This window comes from Cheilinus undulatus, linkage group 18 (genome assembly GCF_018320785.1).
Source record: "Cheilinus undulatus linkage group 18, ASM1832078v1, whole genome shotgun sequence".
NCBI classification, from domain to species: domain Eukaryota; kingdom Metazoa; phylum Chordata; class Actinopteri; order Labriformes; family Labridae; genus Cheilinus; species Cheilinus undulatus.
In genome coordinates this window covers 11,231,464-11,254,032 of record NC_054882.1, presented here as the reverse complement: position 1 = coordinate 11,254,032, position 22,569 = coordinate 11,231,464, and the positions used below count along the sequence as shown (strand labels likewise).

General features: G+C 37.4%; 2 protein-coding genes across 6 annotated transcripts; one reads left to right on the top strand and one right to left on the bottom strand.

Annotated features, from left to right (window-relative positions):
• Nucleotides 1-8,133, bottom strand: afg1la (AFG1 like ATPase a). Its single transcript, XM_041813529.1, has 13 exons — nt 8,001-8,133; nt 7,405-7,610; nt 5,505-5,556; nt 5,316-5,417; nt 4,714-4,844; nt 4,503-4,602; nt 4,179-4,237; nt 4,016-4,098; nt 3,863-3,933; nt 3,667-3,767; nt 2,719-2,859; nt 2,515-2,625; nt 1-797 (listed from the first exon to the last, which is right to left on the bottom strand). Exons 1-13 carry the CDS (start codon nt 8,125-8,127, stop codon nt 666-668), a joined length of 1,416 nt encoding a protein of 471 aa, XP_041669463.1. The 5' UTR covers nt 8,128-8,133; the 3' UTR covers nt 1-665.
• LOC121526787 (sex comb on midleg-like protein 4) lies at nt 7,733-21,640 on the top strand. Of its 5 annotated transcripts, XM_041813532.1 has the most exons (9): nt 7,733-7,800; nt 11,112-11,198; nt 12,042-12,284; nt 12,622-12,751; nt 16,216-16,440; nt 16,571-16,732; nt 16,817-17,041; nt 17,120-17,268; nt 17,350-21,640. In XM_041813532.1, exons 3-9 carry the CDS (start codon nt 12,048-12,050, stop codon nt 17,473-17,475), a joined length of 1,254 nt encoding a protein of 417 aa, XP_041669466.1. In that variant the 5' UTR covers nt 7,733-7,800; nt 11,112-11,198; nt 12,042-12,047; the 3' UTR covers nt 17,476-21,640. The 5 variants fall into 5 exon arrangements, with proteins under 5 accessions (XP_041669466.1, XP_041669468.1, XP_041669467.1 ...); XM_041813534.1 differs by lacking the exon at nt 7,733-7,800 and having other exon boundaries at nt 11,094-11,198; nt 16,216-16,416; XM_041813533.1 differs by lacking the exon at nt 7,733-7,800 and having other exon boundaries at nt 11,094-11,198; nt 16,820-17,041.
• Nucleotides 21,641-22,569: the final 929 nt, after the last annotated feature.

Sequence of the window (22,569 nt, the reverse complement as noted above, 5' to 3'; positions counted from 1 at the left end):
GAAGACTAAGCTACATGACAAAAAACATAAAAAGAAATAAACATTGATTTAAAAAGTACAGGCAAAGTTAAACTTCAAGCATTTTTTTACTGAGTAGGCAGATACAACGTGAGGATGTGTCGTCCCCTGGAAGTGTTGTGGTACATGTTTTGTTTCCCTTCTGTCCAACAGATATAAAAGGTGATAAATTGTAAAAATGTTATTGTACGATGAGAATAGCTACAGTCCATCGTGAATTAAAAAAAATACTGCTTCAACTTTGTGAATCAAAGTATCCCATTTCTTCTTTAAGCATATTTAAGAATCATCTACAGCTCACTGAGATCCATTTTGTATAATTCATTAACGGTATACAGCTCAAAGATTAAAATGTAAAATCTTCAAACAAGTTCATTTCCAAAAGTTGTGCGTCTCTTTTCCACAGATTTATAAAAGCAAATATAGTTGGACCACTATATGATTAAAAGCAATATGACACCTTAAAAATGATCCATAAAGTGCAATGTCACAGTAAAGTCATAAAAGGCTTTAAGATTTCAATAAATATTTTCGTACAGTATTTGCAAATGTACAGCTGATAAGTCCCCTTACTGGAGTAGTGTTCTGTCTGTGATTTTGGCAGGGAGGAGAACAGTTTATGGAGGTTTTGTAAGAAAATGTTACACCTAGGATTTTGTACTTCTGTCTCCTTCAAGCCAGTACTCCTCAGTCTGCATCTCTGTGAGTCGAGACACTGTCCTCTGAAAGGCAAACCGTTCTTCTTCTCCGCTGAAGATCGACAGACCACTGGCTTCTTCCTGTTGGAACAAAATTAAATAATACCACAAATAATTAGTTATAGGTACAATATGTACAATTCTCCTGATTAAATGCCTGTAATAATTTCAAAATAAATACTCCTGTGTTTTTCAGCGAATTTGACCTTAATGAAGGCTACAAGCCGAAACGCGTCGGTCTGCAAATGTTGCTTTCTTCATCCTCTAACACCCTGGAAGTTGGTGAGGTTGTACCAGAAATACCTACTTCAACTTTCAAGAAAAAACTAATAATTTTTAATGTTATTAAGCCTTTAATGACAAGAACCAAGCTCAGAATTTCTGAGTTTTAGACATAAACTTTGATTATCAAAATAATCTAAAGGTCTAACAAATAATCAAAAACAAATTAAAAAGAAAAAAAATCCTAACAATTTTCAAGTTGGAAAATTTGAAAACATACAGGAACCAAAACTCAAAATTTCACACATTATATAGCCAAAAATAGCCTTTTGCTTGGAAGAAATACCTACTTGATGAAGTTGCGTGCCTTGCGGAAGTACTGCAGTTGAAGGCCGAATCAAATCACATATTTTACTGGAACTGTGCAATTTTAGCTCAGAATCATCACATTAAAGAGACGCTGCCATGAACTGGAGCTACTCAGAAGAAAACAACACTCTGACAACATCCAGGAGACGACTGGTCCAACCACTGTTTTCAGTTTGGTTTCTCATAAATTTGCAAATTCAGGTAAGAATGTACGACTTAAGAAACTTGAAATTTCTGTGTTTATAAAGTCATAATTTAAAAAGTTTTAAAAGTCAAAAACTGTGAGTTTGATTTCTTGTGAATACAACTTAATCAACAAAAAAATCTAGTTTTTGCCTCAAAAAAATCACTGATCCTTATTTTCTTACTTCAGAGTCACCCAAATATGCCTACATATTGACATATAACATACATATTCAAAGAGTGATTTAAAATGACTGGAAAGCTCAACAATTATTAGGGTTGACGTGCACGGTTTAAAATCAAATTTAAGACATGTTAAGACCCAATCAAGGAAAAAATTACTCAAATTCTTGCACTGTGTAGTATTTTGGTAATTTGGATCTCCCTACAAACCTTTCCCAATCCTCTTTAATCTTGAAATCAATTTCTCATGCTTGCTCTGCCCCACCCTCTCCTTCTCTTTCGTTCATAGTTTTAGAATGTGTTCATGACACGCTGCCTTGACTGCCATGAATAGTCAGTGAACAGGCAAATCCACAAAAAAGAACAATAAAGAACTCTTATAATGCTAAAAAGACCATCTAGATCAGATAAAGTACTCAAGAAATATCTTGGCAAAAAAATCAAGACCTCCAAGAGGTAAAAGTAAGACATAAAGGAGCTGCAGGAACCCTGACTTATTGTTTTTCACTTCTATGGGCTGATACATAAGGTTTCCCTGGAAGTCCTGTGGTACATGTTTTTCTAAGAGCTGGTTCAAATAAGAAAACAGGAAACATTTTTATGCTTCTATGAAATACTAGGATAACCTTATACTGTGGGTTATTGGGTTTTATAGGTTGCTGAATACCAAAGTTGTGGTTAAGATGATCTTTTAGCGCACACAAAGTCTGACTCACTTTTGCTTCAGGTTTTAAGCTCCATTCAACAGCATCAGCTGACTCAATAATCTGCATTTATGAGGAACAGCCACACCCTGACATGAAAAACTGGTTTAACTGTGAAAACAGAATCTGGCTCTCACCCTTTTTAGCCCCAGATCGTCCATCAGGATGTGGCTCTCATCATGACTGTGATCCCCATCGTGTACAAAAATATCCTCCAGTGGATAATCAGCCAGAATCACCACCCGAACCTAAAATAAGTTTTTTAAAAGGTATCACAACTCAAAAAAACTGTGTTTAGTGTTTCTGTGTAGGTTGAGTGCATGCAGACGACAGCCATTCACCTTGTGGTCATAGAGAGCGTCCACGAGCGTGATGAGCCGCCTGGCTTGAGTTTTCTTGTTCAGTGTGAGCAGAGGAATGTGGCGAATAAAGATGGTGTCAAACAGCCGAGACATCTCCAGGTAATCACTGGCCCCTAAAGGCTGGAACATTTAAATTATCACCATGATATAAATGTATTCTGTCAATAAAGCCTTAACTAGACTCACAGTAGTTGCCATATATTTCAACACCACGTGAAAATTCTCCTGCTTATGACCTGTGGCTTCGTCCTGACATGCTCTTTACTGTTGTAGCTGCTTAAAATCCCAAACAAAACCAAGAACGGCTTAAAGCAGGTGAACTTTTAATCAAGATCTAGTCAAGTTTAAGTGTTTAAAATTACACTAAAGGGATTTCAGTTCAAGTAAAGTTTAATCAAGTAAGGCTTGTTGGTTTTCTATTTTATACAACTGGTGATTTAGCTAATAATTTATCAGTCCTTTCCAAAAATTGATAGCTTAGTGCATAAACATGTTTTATGTGGTCAAAAACTATGACTTTAAAGACTATTACATATCATCTAACTGAATCTTTAGAACAACTAACAGTCCAAACCATGAAAAAAACATTCATTTATTTTAATAGATAAGGAAAAGCTGTAAACCTTTATATGCTATAACCCTGAAATGCGTGAACATTCACCCCTGAAAAAGAACTGAAGAGATGCACTGCACTGAGATGCAAAAAGGCTTCAAGTAAATTCAGTTCAATCTTTAAATTGTCTGAAAAACATAACTTTTTTCATTAACATGGAGGCTAAGCAAAAACTTGACAAAGAAATATGTTCTTCAAATGTCAGTCAATTGAAAAACCAACCTAAGAATCAACACCAGATTTAAGCACATTTAGAGGTTTGCCAATAGAAGTGGTCGATTATTATCAAATTTGTATTAATTTAAGAGACTTACTCGATCACACAGCTCCTCAAACGTACAGTCTGCGATGGTCCCACAGGCTTTGTTCAGACGCACTTTCCTGTTGTGAACATTCAGGACTCGTGGTCGCGTTACTGTGGAAATAAAAGGAACAATAAATACAGGTATTACTGTATGGTAACACAGATAAATTAGCCATACATTTCAGGCAACATGCAAGCCCACTTACTGTCATTTTGCTTGAAAGCGAGCTCATCAAACATCTTGTCTAGTGCCGCTTCTACATCAGGCTCACTGGAGCTACAGGAAACATGACAAACATTCAAAACATGCACACAAAATAACCTGAGATGCAATGACAGGTTGTTGGTGAATTTCTTACAGAAAGTAAAGTTTTCCAGCAGAAGGTCTGTTCCTTTTACGGTAATCTATCCCAGAATCAAGGCGGAGAGTTTGGCAATATTTCTGCATAAGATGGATGAGAAATTAACAACAGGTGCAACTAAATCATAAAGAGCAGACTTAATCTAAAACATGTCTCTTACCTGCAATACAGCAATAAAAGGGACAAAGTTCACCCGCTGCAAACCATTTTTATATAAATCTGAAAAAGAGGAGAGCATCTTTAATTGTTTATACATGCATTTATTTTATTGCTTGACAGGATTGGGACATAAAAGCACTTAGGCTCTATTGCACTACATCCCCTAAAAATTCCTTTTCTAAATACTTAATTTGTATGATTTTTAAAAAATCCTCCATTGATCATTGGTTGTGGACCTTATATCTAAAATCCTGAGGTTAGTTTTGACAAAGATGGCTTTTTGATACAAGAAAAGTTCAAGAAATGTAACAGTATTTGTTTTCACCTTCAGGCGGACGATTAGAAGTGGCCACAACAACGACACCATTCAGGAACAGATTCTCAAAAAGCTGCTTTAGAATCATGGCATCAGCGATATCAGTGACCTGAAATGAATAAGAAGGAACAAACTTCCTATTGATAAAGGTTTAGATCAACAGTGTCAACGGTGAATAACTGTGGGCTTGAGGTTTGTTTAAACATTAAAGGTTTATCACCTGAAACTCATCAAAGCACAACAGACAGGCCTCCTCACTGATCTCTTCTGCTACTGGAGCGATAGGGTCATAAGACTTGGCCATTTTTCCTGCTTTCCTCTTTGGCATACTCTGTTTCAGCCGATGTATTCCTGAAGATCAACAAAAGAGCAAAAATCCATCTTAAATACGATAAAAACACACGAATACCAGCTAACTCCAAGGAACCAAAAACGGATAAAGGTTTGTAGTAAATCTAGTGTTTAGTTTGGAGTTTCAGTATCTAAATAGTTGTTGACAAAAGTAAAGTAGACTTATAAAATTCTTCCTTTTAGATCAGAAACATATGCAGAGTGAGAGCAGATCGGTATTCATGCTTAAACTTCAATCTACTGTATTACCCTTTTAAACTATAATATTTGAAAAAAAAAAAAGACCTAAACAGCATGCAGATATAAAACAACACATTAAAATATTACCAAGATTATTTTTACATTCACTCTCAGCTTGGCCAGCTTTTTTTTAGTCAACAATTGGTTGTTTTGATTAAGATGTGTAACTGTGAACAGTGCTTCACACCTCTGATACTGTGAATCCACTGTACAAACATAAAGCATACTCACTTTTATGGACGTCCAGCATAAAGCCATGAAAATGAACCCTCTTCTTCCTTTCAGTCTCAACATATGAGTAAAACATGTCCATCACCATGGTTTTTCCTGTGCCTGGAACAAGAAACAACATGCAAGATAAGGGAAATGCATGTCAAGAAGTTTGAGTCATATTTTGCAGCTGCCAACATTCTCTCTTACCAACGTCTCCGTAGATGTAGTAACCTTTTGGAGGCTTTGGTTTTGTAAAAAACTGAAAGACATGAAGAAACAGTGTGACAAACATGACTACAAGAAAAATTCAGGTCTACAGACAACAGAATACAACACATAATTATAATTAAAAGAAAAACCATTCAATTTCAAAATAAAACATCTACTACCCAAACAACAAAAGTTAACTACATATGAAACGTCTCATCTCCCTAAAGCATCATAGATATGAAGTTAATGTCAGAAAAAGGACAATAAGATAAGGTATGCAAATCTGTCTTTGAAAACCCTGCCCTCACTAAGAGTGTGACATTTTACATAAGGAGACATGTAAACTGTAATAAAAAAGTTAAATCTTTGCTTATGGTTATTGTTTCAAAAGTGAAAAAAAATCATCAGGAAAGAGAAAACAGTAAAAAAAGTAAGAAAAAGTAATGCCAAAGAGGTTATTGTTCAAAATAAACCTAGAAACCACCCTGAAGTCTCACATCTCAGTTCAGAAGACGTTAATACAAACAATAAATAAAGGAAAATCCAACAGAGTGTGTTCTTAGGTGTCTCGTCACCACAGCTTTGACCTGCATCACGAAAAGTTCAGTGGCTCCTTATACAAGACTCTGTGAGTTTTTATACCTCTGCTGTTAAGATGAACAGCATTAACCTATCAGTCCTTTCCACATTAAAACCTAACTCAAAAGCCTTAAATTAGAGACAACGAAACATTTTAATCTAAATTACTTTATTTTAACTGGATACTTGTGAAATCAATATCAAATGTGCAAGAAAAGTGAGTCAAAACCTTTCTATCACTTATTTTACAGGGATGCACAATATTGGATTTTTGCCGATATGCCCATATTTACTCATCCATTTTAGCAAATACTAATGTCCATTCTAATATACAAATGGAGTTCAGACATAAAACTTCACACCTTAAAGCACAATTTAAAGTTTAAGGATGAACAAACAAACAAATCCAGGTCTTGAATTGCACTTTAAGGATTAAGGACAAAGGATGAAGTTGGTCCTGCCTAAAGTCTATAAACTTATTTGGACAAACAGCAGTGATTCACAGCTTACACTGACATCTTTTATACAGGTTTGAAATATGAGCAGAAATCATCATTTTGCTGGAACTGCACCAAAACCCTAACCTGACACACCAGATGGATTTGTTTCACACCGTGAGAAACAAGGAAACGGGCATATCCATTTGCTTTGCAAGGTTACCAAAACCTCCAAAATCATCACATTTCCAGTAATGAAAAAAATGTGTCTTTTTTCAATTACTATAATGCTGAACTGTCATAGTCAGCATCTTTTTGACATTTTTTTGCTTTAATTTGTGTTTAAACCCACTGACAGATCTTTTGGGCAATCAGTAGCACTGATTTATTTAAAAAAAAAAAAAAAAAAAAAAAAAACATTAATAATGGAGATATGAGGTTTTTTGGTCCGCTATATGCTGATACCCATCATCAACTCTAGAGACTAATAAATGATGACACCAATATCATGTAGATAGTATTATGCTTCCTTAATGTCTTTTAATTTATCAAATAAACAACAATTAGAAAAAAAAGCTGCCTGTATTTAAGTTATTAGTTGGCTGTTATACAGGCAGCTGGCACTTGTGGGAAGCCCAGCACTATTCCAAATGATAAGACCTAAATTATTTGCATTATTGCAAGGGATAAAACTTAAATTATTTGCATTATTGCAAAGGATAAAACCTAAATAATTTTGGTTTTATCGTATGTAATAATGCAGGGCTTCCCACAAGTGCCAGCTGTCAGTCAAACAGCCAACTAGTCGCTTCATGTCAAATAACTTTAACAACCAAGGCAGCACAGTGTCATCATTTATTCCTGGTTGCTTCAGTCTCTACCTTGGAGAAGATAGACGTGGGTGTGTTGCTGTATCCTCTGAGTTTTTTGTGGAGCTGGTCCAGTGTCTGCAGCACCGCTTTCTGATGCTCATCCTCCCGCAGGGTCCCGTCCCTGATCATCCCGGTGTAGTGATCCAGAGGCCCGCTGAACCCGGCGGCGCTGACGATGCTCTCCTCCGCCTCCTGCTGGGCTTTCACCGAGTAACCTTAAAAATGACAACAACACAGAAAATAACGCCAGATTATCTAATTTCAGTAATATTTAAGGTCTCCCAAAAATGCCTTCCTTAATGCGGAAAGTCAAGATAACGAAGTGGACGAGGACCAAAGATTAGCAAGGGACAGCAGGGCGTTTGACAGCCGATAGAGCTGGAGAAAAACTGTGAAAATAACAAGGTGAGTTTAAACAGAAACTCCAACATTTAAAGCACTGATTTCTCTACGTTTTTAGAATATAACACTGAGAAAAGGTGATATTACATGTTGAGCCCAGCAGTCTTTTTAGCAGCTTTTTAGTGTAACTTGGCATAAGAAATAGGACAAACCCGTTTATTAACAACGTTTACTTCAACACAACTCACAAAAAACATCCTCACCTCGTCTGCAGATCTTTGTGAATGGATTAAAAAGGTTTATAGATGAATATTGCTCTTTGAAAAGAAGCCTACACCCTACAGAAGTTGAGGGTGACATCGTTACTGACAGCGGTATGCGCACCGCCATCTTGGTTTCGTGTGTCTTCAACGTAACTTTATTAGCAAACACATAACAAACAGAGAGAGGTTTTCTTCTGTGAACCAGCAGGGGGCAGAGTTTCATCACGTTCATTGACCTGTTCTCTTTAGGTGCGAAATATAATTTATTACATAAAATTCATAAATATTTCTATCACATAAAACATGATATTTGAAAAACAAGAATCTTTTTTCAATTGTGCTGACATATTCAAATCATGTATGCCAAACACAAAACACTTCAAAATAGAGAGCACAAAAGGTATAACGCTTAATATTAAGATTAAAAAAAGTGTTTATTTCAAATACAGTTATAAAGTAGCAGAAACACTCACTTAATAATTATATAAAATAAGCAAAACAGAAAATTAATAGACAAAATAAATTAAAGCATGACAATAAACAAGCCTATGCAGTTTAATTTACACATCTAAATATCAGTAAATACTAGGTCATCATTAAAACATTTACAACTTTCTAAAAGGACAGACATAAAGGTTTGAGGCTTAGCTGAACTAAATGAATCAATCTTAGTGGTAGCTATAGTAACAATTTTTTGTATTTTATCTCATTAATTGCTTGCTGAATTTATGTTGAGCTGATAAATTTAGTAAGTAATGCCTTATAAAAGTCTGGTATTGATTTCAGACTCGTAAGTCAGATATCCATTGTATTTAATTGTAAGCATGTATTTTTTACTAAACAATAAACCAAAACAGTCAACTACAAGATAAATTTATACTTTACAGAACTATGTAGATTTTTTAAGTATATTTGGGCCAAAAGTTAGGCTTAAGGAAGGAATAGTTGAGGCATTTGAGTTGCTGAGGGTACCACTGGATGGGAAGGACGACTGATACAATCCCAGTCCTGCTCTAGAAGTTCTTGCACATTACCAGGGGCACGTGAAAATAATCTGTTAAAAAGATAACAAAGCCCACACCTTAAAGGCTAGGTATGGAGTGGATGTAGGGAGTAGTGTACCGTCCTGGCAGGTAGTAGGGTTGCCACGAGCCCCTGGTCATGCTTTGGATGTCCCAAGGGACCAAAAACTTCCAGCGGTCTCGGGGATATCACAAAAGAGATGCCGCTGAGCTTGACCTTGGATGCTGAACAACACATGTTCGTGTCAAGATGTGTCCAGCTCATATGCCCCTACTAATATGCTAAATAATTTGTATGCATGCTTCTTGTTAATGTCTTAATCTTTGGATAGTGTATGTCATGGGTCGTTGAGGTTCATAATAAATCTTATGATGCAGGAAAACTTACTGATTTGGAACTGCATAATCTGTTTAAATTGTTTTAAATGTACATAGAAACATTGGAGGAAGATGTATCAGATTGTAGATGATTTGGCAGATGACATTGTGCTCTGTGGCTCAGGACTGATTGATCTGTGTTTGTAACTGCTCTGTTTTATATCTGTAACTTTGTTAACTGTGCTGCTGCCTGTCTTGGCCAGAGCAGTCTTGTAAATAAGATTCTTAATCTCAATGAGGTTTTCCCAGTTTGAATTTTATAGTAATAATTCAGCAGTTGTTAAAAACCATAAGCCTTATGACTGTACTCATAAATGTAATATCATCCCCTTAAAGCCTAAAATACACGCTAGTAAAAGCAGATCTGAATGTAGGCTAAATTTAGAACATACACACCATACGGACAACAGTATTTGGGGACTGTAATGACACTGTATTCAAATACATCTACTTTAGTGTGGGTTGTCCCCCAATTGCAGTTCTAACAGCTTCTACTCTTCTTGGAAGGCTTTCCACAACATTTTGGAGTTTTTTTGTTGGATTTTGTGCCCATTCACAAATGTTTGGCATTTATGAGGTCAGGTACTGGTGTTGGATGAGAAGGCCTGGCTCCCAATCTCCGTTCCAGTTTATCCAAAAGGTGCTCAATGGGATTGAGGTCAGGGCTCTGTGCCTCCTTTCACGGTCCAGTGCCGGTGTGCTCTGCACCACACCATCCGATGCTTTGCATTGGTGATGTGAGGTTTGCAAGCAGCTGCTTGACCATGAAAACCCATTCGATGAAGCTCCTGCCGCACAGTTTTTGTCATTAATGCCAGTGGAAGTTCAGAACTCTTCAGCTATGGAATCAGCAGAGCACTGGCGACTTTTACACAACATGCGTTTTAGCGGTCGTTGACCACGCTCTGTGATTTTACCTGGTCGTCTACTTTGTGGCTGAGTTGCTGTTGTTCCTGAATGCTTCCATTTGACTGCAGAATATCCAGCAGGGATGAAAGTTCATTGTCTTACTGCAAAGGCGGTATCCATCACAGGATCATGCTTGAAGTCACTGAGCTCATCAGAACAACAAATTTTGTGCCACATGATATCAGTTACCTGCGATCAAAACTACAAATACAATACTGCTCATGGTCATTTTACTTACTTATTAATCCGTCATTATTTCCTTAACAAGAAAAATGAAAATTATCAGATCAATCCCCATAATAACCAAAATAGTTCCCATTTAATTCAATAGAGTACAAAAGGGCAGCAATTTCTGACATTTGCAGAGGTGAACAAAATGCTAAAATGCACATCCAATTACCCAAATAATTGCCCATTATGCTTGAGTCAATGCACTAATGAGCTAATTATTAGGGATTTAAATAAACCCTTCCTTAAAGGACTAATGATTGTATTTAAAGGACACAAAGACACCACTAGAAACTGAAAAATAACCACCACTGTCGGACACTTTCCTCTGAATATTCTCATTATAATTTCTGAGCGGTCTAATTATACCTCCACAGCTCTGAGCAGACCAAACATCACGGCAGACAACCGACAGGGTGTTACAGGGCTTACAGGCTTGTTGCCATGACAACAGAGCAGCCTCCCCTCCCCGCTCTTCTGTCTCTTTAATGCGCACGCTCACTTGCACGCGCGCACACTGTCACTCTCTCTCCGTCTCTTGTGTACTCACATGCACTAACATACAGTGTTACAGTGGAATCCGCTGTGCCGAGCTCTGCTGCTGGAGGAAAAATAGAAGAAACACGGCAGAGCGGAGGGAGACTCCACATCTGTTTGGAAGGTGAGTGCCGCCTCAATGTTTATCTTTTGTTTACATACTGCATCCGTTAATAAATATCCTTTAAATCTGATCAGTTCTAGAGATTTAAACTGTGTTGTTCACTCTGCATGGTGTGCTACATGTGCCACATGCTTCTGTTCCTTGCAGTAGAATCTTCTTCTTCTTTTAGTGAAAGATAAGGGTGGAAGCTGTCATCGTAATGGTAATTCATAGCTGTGTAGCCATGGTGAAGTCAATTCTCCCCCCTCCCTCCTTCCCTCTGCCGCTGCTGAATGCATTAGTCTAATGAGATGTCTGCAGCCTGTGTGCCGAGCAGCAGCAGCAGCAGCAGCAGCAGCGGCAGCAGCAGCAGCAGTAGTGTGTTAACCAAAAGGGGACAAAGCCTCAAACAGTACGAGGAGGATGGCTCTCCCTGCATCGTTGGGGATTTAGCTTCATAGTCACCTTTAGACTCCTGGGATTTAAGACAAAAGAGGCTTGGCTCTTGGGCTTTCACAATAGAAGACATCAGGTAAAAGACCACCCTCCTCCTCCTCTTCTTCGTCATCTCTCAGGTTTATTGGTGTGTTATCAGTGCAGGATGGAGGTGCTGTTACCTATTTAGCTTATGCATGCCTGCCTTTTGTGTTGTGTAATTATTATGATGCTCTGTTAATGCTGCTTCTCTAAACCGCATTGCTCAGCTGAGCATCCTGCAGTCTGTCACTGTTTGCACGTTCCCATTGTACACCTCCACCAAAGCTGCTCTACATGGATGCTAACGCCGCTCTCAGATATATGACGAGAAAGGACTGACATCCTGGAGTAAAGTCTGTACATTTCTCCCTGTCTCTTTATCTACAGCTCCAAATGAGTGTACCTGCAGCGACAGCACAAAAATCAGACGGCAACAACAACAACAGTGAGATGCAATCAGCTGCAGTGGCTCCCTCCTTCATCCCCAGCCAGGCGGGGAAGATACCAGGCAGGAAGAGAGGGAGACCCCCGCTCCGCAATGTCGCCAAGATGGATTTTCCAAACCGCTACCCTGAGTCGCTCCCTCCGCTCAAAGTGCCAAAGAAGAGGGGGAGAAAGCCGGGCTTCAAGGTCAGCCAGATGCAGGGGGGAAACATGGGGATGTTGTATGTGGATGCAGTGTGTTTAAAAATGCATGTGTACACACAGAGGCACAGACTCACAGGCTCCATGCCCTTCAGGTTTAGTGGGACCCCAGTGTACCAGAAAGAGACTTAACATCTGTGTCCTGTAAACAGAAAGGAAATATTTCAGTCAGAGGAGAAAATATGTCCCCTTTCTTCTATAAATACAAACACAATGCAAAACAACAGCGGCTCAATACACAATTTGACTATCCTGATTATTCTCTAATCCAGTAATCCTTTTATGATTCAGTAAAAACTGAAATAAATGTCTTTCTCTGCAGCTCAAGCCAAGGATGGTGATGACTCCGTTGGCTATATCTCCGCCTAGCAGCACCCCAGAGCCCGATATGAGCTCCATTCCTCAGGATGCAGCCACCATCCCCCACTCTGCCACACCCCAGGTGCTCACAGGTAAATCATAAACCCCCCAAAAAGAAGCACTGTCTTTTTTCTCCCTACTGTCCAGACTCATTTAACTGAAAGATAAGGGAACATGATAACTTAGGTTTCTTTAAAACACCTTTTCATATCTAAGCCACAAATTTCAGTTTTACTCTCCCTTTGAAGGACTGTTGTGTTTCCAAATCAGTTATAATGGGCTAAAATCACTCAAAGATTAGTCCCTTTTTTTCTAATTACATGCCAATATCTCTTTTTACATGTTTTACTAAAATAATAGAGACCGTCTCTATACCTGCTTACTTGAATATCTTAATGAAAATGATTTTCTTTATAAGCATCAGTATGGCCCTAGGGAAATTTTCTTTATATGGTTTTAGTGGAGCAAATCTATTTATTTTGGTTCAAAAGTTGCTTATTAGCAGGAAAACAATTTGTATCTTGGAATTATTTCCAACTGATTACAGGGCAGTTTTCTTGTGGGGTACCACAGGTGTCAAATTTGGGACCTTAACTTTTTCTTATTCTTATAAATGAATTATATTTAGTGTCAATAAAAGCATCTTTCATCTTGTTTGCTGATGATAACAATATGTTTTCTATCTGGTGAGTTGTGCTCCACGATTTGATGATAATGTACGAATGTAATCAGACTGGAAAATTCTGTGATTTACGATTGTAGTTACGTTATAATGTATAAATAGTATCATGAGTCTACCAGCTTGATTATGAAGGAAAAGGCAGAGAATAATGATCATCGTTTAGATATATTTTGGGGCTTTTTGTGCCTGTATTTCAAAAGTGGATAGAGTCTGAAGCAGGGATGAGAGAGTGAGACCACACGGGAGAGGAGCCACAGGCTGAACTTGAACCTGGACTGCCCATGTACATGGGGTGCGACCTAACGTCTAGGCCATCTGTACTCCGATAGTTTTGAAGTATGTATTTGTCAAATCAAAACATACATGTTAAGTAGCACAAACAAAAAATCTGGGGGCACAGATGGTCTAGTGGTTTTCCTCTTTCTATAAAATCATAAAAAGCCCAAAATTGAATGTGAAAATATATACAAAAACTGAAGTTTTTACATTACTGCTTTCAAAACAACTTAATATTATCCAAAAAATATATTTTTTCTTTTTCTTTTTTTTTTTTCTTTTTTAGAAAATAGAGGTACTTCGACAGAGTGCAACAGTGGTACTATTGCAAACTTAAGGGCCTTTCTGCAGGCATTTTTGTGAACCTAAATATAAAATAAGGTGGAGCCTTTGATCTGATTGTGTGACTGCACTGCCTGACATCATGTTCGCAATTGCGATTACTGAAATTGCTCAAAGATTGATCTCAGTAGACACCTGGTTCAAAGCAGATAAGTTATCACATAAGACAAAAAAAGTTAGTACATGAAGTTCATAACAGAAAAACCTACAAACCAAAAATACTCTTCTCCACACTGTATCTCCAATAATATTTACGATGTGTTACGGTGGACTTCTCTTGAATCAGTTGCAATTTCCTTCCTTAAGCAGTTAAAACATCCACTCATTAAAAACACCACGAGTTTCATGGGCTTTGCAGCCATTTGAAATTGTTACACAAAATAGGTTTAGCAACACTAAAAGCAGTCCCACCCACTTCAGTCCTAAACCTTGGTGTTTATAAAGTGATCAAGTTTTGAGATCTGGTTTTATGAGATGAGATATTTATAGACAGGAAGTAAGAAGGAAGTTTACCAATGAATGCTCTGTAACTAGACAAAATGCTGTGCTGCATCCTGCATTGATTCAAAGAGGGCCAGCCAACAGAGCTATCAGAAGATAAGGCACCTGTTATCTAGAAAAATCCCTCTTAATTTATATTACACAATGATCTACCCATGCATCTCAAACTTCAACACTGTTTGGACCAGCACTTTCAAAAGCAACCTCAAATGTTTTTATTTTTAAATGATCACACTCTCGATAGAGCAGTTCCTCTCCTCTGTTCCACTCTCTCCAAATCCTCTCAATATGTGATATAAACCAGACGCACATCTTTCTCCCAGTCTGTTTTTAAAATATAGTTCAATTCAATTCCCAAATCCATCATTCCAAACAAGGTCAGCCAATAATCTTCATCCTGCCTTTTTGGGACAACTTTTCACAATTTTCCATTTTATTTCCAGGACCTCACTGTTGTAACAACGTACTGATTAATAATAGAAATGTATAGTATATAAAGTGCTTAACAAATTTATTAAACCACCTGTCATATTTATCTCAAAGACCATCCAGCATCATGAAGTGCTTTAATGTGGACTCTTTCATTTTCAGTGAGCTCCCCTTGTTTTACCATTTAATCAAGCATAACATTCAACCACTAAAACTCATTTTTCTGTTCAGGAATGCAAGTAAATAATGTGCTTAACAAATTTATTAGATCACCCTAACCTTAACCAAAGTAAGGTTTATGCCACAGCTGCCCTAAATTAACAGCATTGGTAATTACCAAAATAATTTTTATGTTTCTGTAATGGTTAATACACCAATATGTAGAAGCTCTTTAACCCAAATTATATTTTTAATGCCAAAATATAATTATTATTGTTATCCATGAATTCTTAAATTTACTGATTTAAAAAAAACTGAAAAAATAGTAAAACACTTTCATATTTCTTGATTAATATGTCAAATTATAGTTATTTATTTGTATTCCTGAACAGAAAATTAGTCTTAATGGTTGAATGTTATGCTTGATTCATTTCTGACTTCTCAGAGAAGACCAGTGAGCCGGCTCAAATTTGGGTCTAAAAAGGTGAATTCAGTTTGAAATTCCTCATTCCTGTTCAAAATGGTAAAACGTGGAGAGCTGACTGAAAATGAAAGAGTCCGCATTAAAGCACTTCATCATGCTGGATGGTCTTTGAGACAAATATGACAGGTGGTCTAATAAATTTGTTAAGCACTGTACATACATATATACATATACCTACTTTTATAAGTTGGTATATATGTATATGTATGTGTGTATATATATATATATATATAATTTTTTTCTTTTGCCATCTTATCTTATATGTAACATTTCACAGAGGGGGTCCACTCAGCAAGCCCACATGGGTATCTTTGGCTTCTCCTGCACATTTCTTTAATTACTGTTATTGACTTCCAAATATCATGCTCTGCTTGTATAGTAATTATTGTTCTTTCTGTTCTGTTTTTTCCTCTTTTTTTCTTTATATGTGTAATAAAATAAAATAGAATTAACTAAAATAAATACATTAAAATTAAATAGATAAAACAAAATTGAATACTGAAATAGATACAAATGAATAAAATAAAATTGAATAAATAAAATAAAAATATTAAAATAAAAAGTAGAATAAATAAATAACATAAGTAAAAATAAAATACGATAAATAAATAGATGAAATGAAATAAAATAAAATAAATCTTCCTTCACTCTTCTCCCTGCCTTTGCTTGTTTCCCTTCATTAGTCTGTATCTACATCAACAAGCAGGCCAACACAGGCCCCAACCTGGACAGGAAGAAGATCCAGCAGCTCCCCGATCACTTCGGACCCGACCGACCCTCTGTAGTGCTCCAGCAAGCTGTCCAAGGCTGCATCGACAGCGCCTTCCAGCAGAAAACCGTCTTCACCCTCCTCACGCAAGGCTACGGGGGAGAAAAGATATCAGGTGTTGTACAAAGACCTCCCTCAGGTGTTGCTTTCTATTTGTTCAGCAGCTTCTTTTCCTTTGTTTTTTAGTGCTCCAGAATAGAAAATATGTGTTAGTAAACATCTAATTTGCAGCTAAACTGTCCTGTTGTTTCTTTTTCTTGCTCTTCCAGCCACGTTTGACGGGAAGCAGCACCTTCTCAGCCTCCCTGTGGTGAACAGCATCGACTATGTGCTGCGTTTTCTGAAGAAGCTCTGTCGCAGCTTGCACTGTGAAAACCTCTTCAGTGATCAGCCCATTACCCAGCACAGCGGTGGCTCCTACCAGTCAGATGGTACCTCTAAATATGGCCAAATAAAAGCCATCATCCAGGTGCAGGACGATTCTTTGGGCTAATTTTGTCTCTAATCTTGTCTAGCAGAAACAGAAGAGTACCAGCTAGATCAGTCTGATGGTAAACGCTACTCCGTGGACCCTGGTGATTCTGCTTTCAGCTCCATCGGCGTGTCATCTTATTCGCCAAAGTCCTCTTATGGGTTTCGTTCACAGCAGCAGCAGCAGTTCTCAAACGGCTCAGCCACCATGAGCATGTGCCGGCAGCCATCCAACAGCCCAAACACATTTCCAGAGAGCAACCGGACAGGTGAGAGGATAAATCCTGAGATTTTAATCTCTTTGTTGCACAAAAATAAAGCTCCATAAACCATTCTTGTCCTTCTAGGAGGTTATAATGCATCTTCAGAGTCCCAGGATACCAAGCCACCGCCCAATAAAGACCCCTCCACCTGGTCCGTGGAAGATGTCGTCTGGTTCATCCGGGATGCAGACCCCCATGCCCTCGGCCCTCATGCAGACATCTTTAGGAAACACGTAAGTTCATTTCCTGCTTCAGGCTTTCTCTGATGATTTATTGAGCATCCAGTGGGACTCATCTTCTTCCTCTTCCTTCAGGAGATTGATGGAAACGCCTTGTTACTCCTAAAGAGCGACATGATCATGAAGTACCTCGGACTGAAGCTGGGGCCGGCGTTGAAGCTTTGCTACCATATCGACAAACTAAAGCAGACAAAGTTCTGAAAAGCTACAAAATATTTTCCTTCTTCTATCTAACGGTACTTTCCGAAAGGGTCAGATCTGGACTCCATGTCTGTGAGCCAATGCAAAGGGAGGGAGCATGAAGTGCATATCAGTGGAGAGTCATGCCACCATCTTTAGCTGCAAAAGTTCAGAAGAATGCAACACATCTTTGGGTTAACTTAATTGATTTTTGCACAAAACCTGAGAATAACAGTACTGTAACCTTCAGTGTAAGAGTAGATTCAACAAAGCTAGACACTTTAAGGTAATTTTGCATGTTATTTCTTTTATAGATGGCACAGAATGACCATTTGCCTGTTTTTCATCTAACGTTTAAAACGCCAACCTGACTAAAATCACTGGGCCTCATTCACCATCTGTTCTTAAAAAAAATGCTCTTCAAACCCATCTACACAGATTTTAAGAAGATACTAACATTCACCAAACCGTTCTTCTTTGTGATTTGTTCTCAGCTAAAAACAAAGTCTGAGAGCATTATCGAGTGGTTTTCAAAGTGGGAGTTAAGAGACACTGAAGGCAGGTTGTGGGATACTTTCCTAAAAAAAATGACAAATTTGAATGATGTAAAGTAGTATATTTTATTCATTATTGTAAAAAAAAAAAAATCTTTACCCCAAAAGTGATAGTGAGATTTGCGCTTCAATGTAAGTAGTATGCACAAAAACTCCCTAAAATCTAAGTTTGTACATGATGCTTTGAACAACATTGTACACTTTAACCACCTCCAGGGATGGTGGGGGTCTCTGGCCTAGTTATTTTGGGGTCACAGGCTGAAAAGTTTTGTAACCCCTGCTATAGAGCACTCCCACCTACATTTCTGTACTGATGTGACAAGATAAAATGATTAATTTCGCACTTACTAGTACTTAAATATGCTAATTTAAGAAAAACAATGAGGTAATTTTTCATTTTTATGTTTATAGCATTTTACATTATTAAGCACTGTGCAGAAATGCATCACATGAAGAAGGTTAACATTGAATTTACTAGGCGCGCCGGTAGTCGAGTGGTTAAGGCGCATGCCATATACGCAGGCGACCCAAGTTCAAATCCGGCCCGTGGCACTATTTCCTGCATGTCTCTCCCCGCTCTCTCCCCTGTTTCCAACTCTATCCACTGTCCTATCAAAAAAAGGCCAAAAATAAATCTTAAAAAAAAAAAAAAAACATTGAATTAACTAAGCAAAGTCTGATCTTTACTGCAAAATGTTAAATTATGTGTAGAAATTTGGCACATTAATCGGGATCTTTCTTTAAATACTTATTTAAAACAATAAAACCCTACCTTCACACAAGGGTATTTTGATGTTTGTAAACAAAGTGCCAACATTTAACAGCATCAGTTTTTTTCTGAATAAATGTAGCATGTAGCTTTCTATCAAATGGCTACCCCAACATCATTTCAAGCAGCCTTACATCCATTTGAGAACTCTCCAAGAACTTGGAGTCCAGTGTATTACGATGGACATTAATTACATCTTGTAACTTCTACTTTTACTCCTGTGTGCTTTCTGTGTTTGCACACAGCCCTGCAGTCTCATGCCCTTATGAGGGAAAATGGGTGTGTCTCTGTCTTAATCAGGAAAAACATGCACAAGCTTGTAGCTTACAAGGACATGGCATTCATGAATTCAAGAATACAGATGCCAACAATTCAGCTGTTTAAGCTCACTTATGTCAGAACAGATACAGATGGAGCTCTCTGTCCATTCTCTGCATTCACTGCATTTGTATTTCGTCTTTTGCAATATCACCAAAGCAGCCAACAGTTTAAGCCGAGACAGCAAAATATGACAAAGAAGAAGCACAACTTTACTGAAACTTTCTGAGAAAATATTGCTGAATATTGTTTGAAACTGTAAACATATACAGTATATGATGAGAGATCACCTGGGCACAGAGACAGAGGACAGATAAAGCAATAACAAAGGAGTTGTAGAGGTCTGTGCGTGACAGCGACCTCTAGTGACCTGACTTTATAATTTCCACCCCAACGTAACAGACGCTCAGAAGTATATTGGCAGTGACAGTCGTACTGTTTCAAACATACAGATCTATTTTCATTTGTGAAGAGAGCATAAATGAGGGTTAAGAACATGCCATGATGTGTCTCTTTGAAGAACAAATTTAAGAAAAATCTTAAGAAACTGGTGAATGAGACCAAGTAATTACAGCTCATCATCTTATGATGTTCAAATGGCTTATAGTCTTTTTAGTTTTGAAACTTAGTTTTGAATCCATTTAGAGCTACATTTGAATCCTATTAATGAATGTAACTTTGATATTTACCCTCTTTGAGCTCAGTTTTTGGTCTCAACCAGCTCCTGAGGGGAATATCAGACTCTTTAGGTGCTAAATCCTCCACATAATTCACCAGCTAGTGCTTGTTATGTCTGTCGTAGCGGATAGTGTGGATAGTTATCAAGACACCAGACTTTTAAACTTGAATATTTCTCGTAAAAATCATGATTCTAAAACCTGTTTCAATACCATGCCAACAAAAATCAGAGTCCTAGGCAGCAATATTGGGTGACTTGAAAACTCTTGCACACTGTCTAAATTATACAAATATGTTTGGAAAATGGTGATACTGAAATGTTGGGACCCCATATTAGTGCAACTTAGACAGTGCAAAGAAGTTTGCTTACATCTTTTGGTGGATTCAGTCCTCTCCTAAGCACCTGTCCTATGGAATAGATGTTTTTTGAGAGCTACGTTACTTGCATCCAAACAGTATGCATCAGATAGCTAAACCTTGGTCGGAAATTTGCTTTAAGGCTACATAAAGCTGAGGAGAGCTGCCGAGGTGTGTGATAGCTCCTTACATATGAAAATCACAACAATAACAAAAGCAGCTTTAGCCACTTTGGCACAGGGACTCTGAATGTTCAAATCAAGGGCTTGAGAAAAAAAGACACTTAAATGAAGTCTGCCACCTTAGAAATGAAATGAAACCAAACTCTCTTCGCTCTCTTCCCTTTGGCTCACAGACCTCGTGTCTGCTGTTTGACCCTCTTGGTACACTTTTCTGAAGATTTTCATGATGTCATGTAGTGATAACAAATTCATCTCTTTTTCTCTCTGCTCTCACACTTGCTCTACTTTTTGGCACAGATTTTAAACTAAAAACCATCAGCTTGTACCTGAAAGCATCCTTTTCACACATGAAAACATCATATTTGAAGAAAAAGGCCAGTGTAAGGAGGGTTTTAGTCTCACAGACCTTTGTGAGCAGCACATTTCTCTGCTGCATGCAGATCTCATTCTATTACAGTATATTCATCGTTTGACCAGAAATGTATAACAAAAAAAACTTTATACCTTAAGAAAGTCTCACTTTGTCCAAATTCCTTGTTTACTTGTGTTTACCAAACTGAAAACATATCTATACCTGTACTGAAATATGGTGCATTAACTTTAACGGCATTGCTTTTTGATTGAGAAAGTTAGGAATCATTTTGATACTATTTTTTCACATTACTGTGTAACAAAAAGTAATGTTCCCATTGGATTTTTCTTTTTTTTTAATTATAATTTTAATATAAAAAACAATATAACCTACAAAGCATAGCCTACATAGACAGACAGTAGCTCTCTTCTTACTATATATGAAGAAAACGAGAGAATTGTGAACCTTAATGATATATTTATGTTACAATATGCAAGATTGTTAAATGCCACTTATCTCCAGAGGCTTTTCTGTGTACTCATACAAAAACGTCTTTTTGAAATTAGTGTTTTTATGCTTTTATCAGTGTTAAAACAGAAACGGTCAAACACCAAACACATAAATGTTACACTGAGAAAACCCAAACCGTTATGTAAATGGGTATATAATAATATAAAATTGCTTTTGTATACCACTTTAGGTGTACAGTATGCATCCTTTTTTAATCAATTAACCTTTGTAAGTGAATGCTGCTGTAAAGATATTACATGTAAGCCATGCCTAGTGAGATCAAGCTAAGGTGTTTTATTTTGAAAATCACTATGAATAAGAGTTTTAGAGGAAACTGAGCGGATCAGTGCTCTACGCTGGTGCTAAAGTTAACTATGTATTAAACTGTTTGCCTTTGTGTTTGTGAGATGTAAAGGATATGTGTATACTGTACTGTATGTGAGCATTAAATTAAGAAATCAAGCAATCAATGACTCATGTGTGAGAGACTTCATTTCAACTTTTCTGTAGCCTGAGGCTGTATTTACACAGAGGCCAGTTTCCACTCAAATCTCCACCAGTTGTATACCTGTACTAAATTTCTGGTTGTTAACAAGAGTTCTACTTCAAAAACTATTTAAAGTTCCGGTAAAGTGATGAAAAATTCAGTATTTTAGGTTTGTTGTATGACAGGCCACTGTGTTATGAGCCACCAGGCCCGATTTCACACATGAAAAGGATCTCTAGGTTTACGAAATTAAACTTTAAACTCATGAAAAAAAGAGGCAGTAAAATCTACTAGGATGGTGTGAGCATATCGGTTGACTGAGCCACACCCACTCACAAGAAATACAATCCTCTCGAATTAAAAATGCTTTTAAAATCAAAATGCTGGTTGGGGATTAAATTTACTGTTTTCTGGTACAAACCTCTCTGTTGTAATACTTTTAATGGCTGTAGGCCACCGTGACTGATCGATTTGGGAAATTTATCTCACATTGAACAAAAACACAGAATGTAGCTGGCTGTTAACTTTCAAGGAAGGCAGTGGCATCAGCAAATAACAGACTGTACTGAGATGATCTGCTCAGTGATTTTATGTCATTGTAGTGTTAGGGGGCAGGGTCATTTCCCATCAAGACTGGTGATGTCATGGCCACATATATTTGCCCTGCTCAAATAATATCAAGCCAGGAAAGAGGTGAAAAACTTCCTGTCTAAATCCAAAATTAAGTCACACATACGTAGATCTCAGTGTTTCCACAAGTTTACAGCAAACTTATTCAAACATATCTAGTGTGTTAAGACATAACATTTTGATTTTCACTTTACAGGAACTTTAAAGGGCAGTTTTACAATTGATTTATGACATTCTGTCCTAACACAATGCAAGTGTCAGACACACAAACTATATCA